Source organism: Vicia villosa, linkage group LG4 (assembly GCF_029867415.1).
Source record: "Vicia villosa cultivar HV-30 ecotype Madison, WI linkage group LG4, Vvil1.0, whole genome shotgun sequence".
Classification (NCBI taxonomy): Eukaryota; Viridiplantae; Streptophyta; class Magnoliopsida; order Fabales; family Fabaceae; genus Vicia; species Vicia villosa.
Genome location: NC_081183.1, coordinates 30204638 through 30210637, shown reverse-complemented (window position 1 = coordinate 30210637; position 6000 = coordinate 30204638). Strand labels below are relative to the sequence as shown.

At 24.6% G+C, this 6000-nt stretch overlaps 1 protein-coding gene across 1 annotated transcript; it reads right to left on the bottom strand.

Moving 5' to 3' along the window:
• Positions 1 to 2130: 2130 nt before the first annotated feature.
• LOC131596976 (thaumatin-like protein 1b) lies at positions 2131 to 2874 on the bottom strand. The gene has a single exon (XM_058869699.1). The coding sequence runs from the start codon at positions 2872 to 2874 to the stop codon at positions 2131 to 2133; it is 744 nt and encodes a 247-aa protein (XP_058725682.1).
• Between the last annotated feature and the right edge of the window lie 3126 nt (positions 2875 to 6000).

Below are 6000 nucleotides of genomic sequence, written 5' to 3'. Positions count from 1 at the left end.
AGCAAGCTACCATTCTCATGGATAGCTAAACCCCTTTTGTATCGAGATAAGATGTAATCTTCCTAGCCTTTTGTATGTTTTTCTTGTGAATATATGTGTATGAACAAGTGATGATCAATATAGATGGTTTAGTTTGTTTATTAAAGCTTTTTCTTTGGTATAAGTGTTTGAGACATCAATATTTGTATCTAGATCTAACTTTATCATCTATCAAACTATAAATTGCAGACATGGATTTAGCGTTTGATGTTTACTTAGTATCGGTTTTAAAACGTTATTTGTATTGTTTAAAGGATGGAGAAATCGTCGGTTAAACAATACGGTAAATCTAACTATATCATTGCGGACACGGATGATATAGGCGTCGATACGTAATTATGTTGATCGTTACCATGTTCATATACGTATATTTATAAGGAGACATACAAATTTAGGTCGATGAAATCGAATCTTGATACATTTTCTTTAACTTAGAACTTTCATTAATTTACTCTTTGCTACTAAAATTGAATGATCTTTTGCAAACCTAAAACTAAAGTAACATTAACTCAAGACAAAATAGGCTATAGAACGGCGGTGATATCGCAATAATCCCTGTGGATACGATAATAACGAAAAGTACACCACAATACTCTTTCAACATAGATACTCCCAACCAAGCATATGGGACGGTATTCACTAAGCTCCTGGGGGTTTTTGTTCTTCGGTTTTCACTCCAAAGGGAAACTTGTTAAGGTTAAATATGTTTTTGATCTCTATAAATTATCAATTTTTGTTTTTAATCCCTATAAAAAAAAGTTGGTTTCTGTTAAAGAATGGTTATCATGATTTTTGATTTTAATTTCTGATATAATATAAACTGATTCTACAATTTTATATTTTTTATTTAATTGTTTTAACATATATTGAATTGACTATTTCTCTTATATATGTTTAGTAAGTGAAATCTACCTATAACATTTATTTTTTATTTATATTATACCATTTTCTATAAATATTTTATTTTAAACAATGCAACATCTATATTTCAATTTTATAATTTTTTTATTTAATAGTTAATACTACATGTATTTTATAAATCTGATCCAACCCACACCAGAACCCGTGCGAACACACGGGTTTCCCAGTAGTGTTGGATGATGAACAAATTCCTTACACTCTAACTCATTGAAAGAGGAATTAAAGAAAGGGTCATGCTAACGAGTGCCCCAGGGGCACTGGTTAAGCATTCCAAATTAACAAAATATTTTAGATTCAATGCATTGAATACACCTAATCTTTTTTAAAAAAGTTAATTATTTATATTTTCTGTTCATTTAATACTTATATTTTAGGTAAAAACATATCTTTTTACTTTATTAAATAATATTCAACTTACCTTTTTAATCTCTTAATCAGTGCCCCTGGGGCACTCGTTAGCATTACCCTTAAAGAAATTCTAAAAAAGTGTGTTGTCATTATTAAGATGGAGACTTTCTCCATCAAAGAAAGAATAATGAAGTTGAACCCTATGATCATCGCTCTCATTTATCTCCAGGTCTGTCCAACACACCCTTCCATTCTACAAAAAGCCTAAGGAAGGAGGTGTTGTTTGAATGGCACCATGAATACGAAGAAGCCTTCATATAACTAAAGCATAGTCTCTCCGAAACTTTGTCCTCTAAAGGCCCGTTATGTGACTAGGTAAATAATATTCATCTACCTAGTAGTCTCAAATTTACATAAGGAGAGTGACATTACTCAACCTCATATCATACATGAAAAAAGAAAAAAAAAGAGTTACATCACCAATCACCAAGCAAGTAACAATCTATTACATTAAGAGCAAATCACGAAAACATAGTTAACAATCACAAATTGAAATTCAAATATAAATATTTTATATCTTGTTAAGAGTCTTACATCGGACAATATATGGCAACATATCTTTCCACTCGATAATTATATAAAACGTAAGCCAATATTTTTTTTATTAAATACATATCAATCACAACATAATGTCTATATCTCATATTACATCTCTACCATTTTCTCTTATCATCTGTGTCATACCCAATGGATCATCTATTGGTTACCTTTGACTACACCTTGCTATTTGGTATAATAAAAAAGCCACCTCAATCAGACTCATCAGTTGAATAATATGAAAAAGCTAGTCCCTTCAAAACAAGTAAAATGAGTTTCATCAAAAGCATTAGAAACAACACTTGGACACTTATTCTCTACAAGCTCTGTGTACTTATTCAATGCACACATGCCAGGTGAAGCATATTCACCAGTGCAACAATCCTTTGGCTCTCCAGTAGTATAACATGGACTCTTGCAAGCAATCTTTCTCCCTTCATTACTATACACTGCCAACCAATCAGGACATTCGTCGTCCATATTTGTGATGCACATGATTTTCGCGCATTTGGTTTCCATCGGGGTTAATGTAACCGGCACACTGAAGCCATCTCTAAAGTCCACTTTATAGGAACTGCAACCACCTTTTGGAACCAAATCAAATTTCACTTGAGTCACAGGAGGTTTTGGCTTGCTGTAATGGCAATGAATGTTATTGGTACCGCAATCTCCAACAGCACAATGGAAAGTACTATTAGGGTTTCCACTGCAACCTGTTCTAGCCCATATTGTTCCTGCCCATGTATCAGGGATCTTGAGTTCATATTGATCTCCAAACTCCAATTTGACACCAGTGGGAATCACTCTTTCCCCTCTTTCTGTATACACAGCTGGCCAAATTGTATCATCACCACCATTGGTAATTATGATACTGACTCCACCAGCATATGGGTCAGGTGAAGGTCTAGCATTTCCTTTTGAAACCAAAATGATGAGAAATATTATAAAAGACACAAACACTTGACACATAATTGAAGATATTGACAATGTTATTTCTTTGAGTGTTGTTTTTCCAATGTATTAATAATTTATAAAAGTTAAAAAATAATGGTTATTAGGAAAGGATATATAATATATACTATGTTTAACTATAGGAAAGAAATATGGTTATTCCTTTTATAGCTTCTACAGTTATATAAAAATGGAAATAAAACTTAAATGTATCTTAATATGCATTATGTGATAAGTTTAAATATGGAGGCCACACAAAGCATATCTAGAAAAAAATGTTTACTTGGCTAGCATATCAAATCTCTAGTAATAAAAATGGAGATTATATCTCATCACATTATAAAAGCATTACTTAGTATATGTTTTTTGAATTCTTTTTATATTTAAAAAATCCTGGACCTGTTTGGCTTTTTTGTTTAAATAATAATTTTATTATGTAACATAATTTTGTATAAAAAAAATTTACAAAGAAAATTTTCATTTTTAAATAAAAATTGGCTTGAATAGTTATTCTTAAAATATTATTTTAGATATTTTATTATTTTATTATAACTTTTTTAGATATTAAAATTTCAAAAAATAAATTAATTTTGAAACTATTTCAAATAGTGTTTCATAAAAATTAATTAATGTGTATTTATCTTATAGGATTTCAAAAATAATTTTTAATTTCGAAAAAAAGAATATAAAAATAAATATAATATTTTTAAAAATACAAAAATAAATCTTTTTCTTGATAGATAAAATCTTTTTTTAATGGTAAAACAAATTGGTCCTTTATCATAATTCCTTAAATAAAAAGCATTAAATACCATAAAAGGTTTCCTTAAATAAAAAGCATTAAATACTATAAATGGCATAATATAAATATCTTTTTGAAAATAAACTAGAAAAACACCCGTGCTTCCACAAGGGTTGCTATAAATGTTGTTGCTGAATATAAATAAGTTATAAAGAACATTATATATTTTATTAATTAAATAAATGCAATGTGAAAATTAATTAATCAATTTAATTTCAATATAAATAGTAATTAATATATTCTTTATTAAATATCTATATAATATTTGAAATAATTAATGGAATGATTATGATTATGATTATGATGATTTTGTTTTAAATAATATATTAAATTGTTAGGATTAATTTTTGTAAATTTAAAAATAATTTGCTTCTTTGGTTCAAATATTCATTTATTATTTTTATGTCATTTATTTTTGTAAATCGAATGAAGGTGAGTTATTTTTACTTGTGTAAACTCTCATTCATTTATTTTAAGTGATTAGAATAAAATTCAAATATAAAAATAAATTAATTTTTGTATTATAATTGCTCTCATTTTTATTTAGATATATTAAAATATACTAATTTTACTTAACTTTTAGTTACAAATCATTTGATAAATGTATAATTTTATAATAAACTAATTTATATGATTTTTTAATTAATTATCATATTGTAAGGATTTTTAATAATCAACTAATTGTTCAAATGTGCCAATAATTCTTTTGGTGCGCAGGAATAAGAGACACGATATGATAAATGTATCATATTCTATCTCAAATCAGTGTTTGTTGACGCAATAAGATATGATAAGTTAATCCTGAAACTTAACCTATCAGGAGTTCAAATTGTTATCCTGAATATGAGATCGGTTAGAATCCGGCAGGATAGGATAAGAAAATGATCTACTAATTTACTCCTATAAAATATAATTTAAAATAAAAAAATTAAATATGACAAAATATAAATAAAAATTAATTTGATATTAAATTAAAAATATTAATAAATAATTTTTAAAAAATATGTATGAATGTTATAAGGATATGTTTTTAACTTAATAAAATATATAAAATTAAAATTTTTAAAAATAAAATAATTATTAAAATTTTAAATATATGAATACTAATTTTATTTTTTATCATTTACATACTATATATATATATATATATATATATATATATATATATATATATATATATATATATATATATATATATATATATATATAATTGAAATTATTTACTCAATAGTGTTAATGAGTTTTTTTTAATTATAAAAAATTATTATTTTTATTATCAATTTATAAATTTTTAAATATTTTACAAAATAATTTAAAAAATATATAATTGTTTTACAACAGTGTATATATATATATATATATATATATATATATATATATATATATATATATATATATATATATATATATTATATTTGAAATTATTTAGTCAATAGTGTCACTGAGATTTTTTTTTAATTATAGAAAAGTATTATTTTTTTATCAATTTATAAATTTTAAAATATTTTATAAAATAATTTAGAAGAAATATAGTTATTATATATATATATATATATATATATATATATATATATATATATATATATATATATATATATATATATATATATTATGAAGTATATTTTATGAACCACACACACGATAGAATAAGTCTTATCTTGTTTATATCATATCTTATTCTTATCCTGTTTGATATCCTATCATGTCTCAATCATATCCTGTGCACTAAACGGACACTTATAACTAATTTTAAAAAAACAGTGTTAAAATTATTGAGGTATAAAAAAAATCTATAATTAGTGTATTATAGTTATTGTTATTTTGATGTTGTTGATATTAGAAAACACTAATTTTAATTAATTTTCAATCACCAATAATTGTTACGTGTCTTGTTTTTATTGTAAACAATTATATTATATTTTGTTTGATGAGGATATAAAACACAAAAGGTAAATGATGCAATCCAAAGACTAAGAGGTAATGGTATCCTTATTCTATTCATGACAAAACCAACCAGTTATCATACAAAAATATTTATAAACTTTAAAAATAAAAATATAAGTTATCTATTGTTAAAAAAATGAAAACAACATCAATTTTTTCTCTATATAAATGTCAAATTGGATTAAAGTTGGTTAAATTTGAAATGGTATGGGACTAATTTTATGAATGAGGTAAAATAGAGACCTCAAATATATAATTAAATCTTAATTATATTATTATTGTTTTCATTTTTATTTAAAATATAAAAAAATTAACACAAAGAAAATATAGTTCAAAAAACTAAATTGAACTATAATGTAAATATCTTTTGATGAACTAGTAGTTGATAATTTAACAGT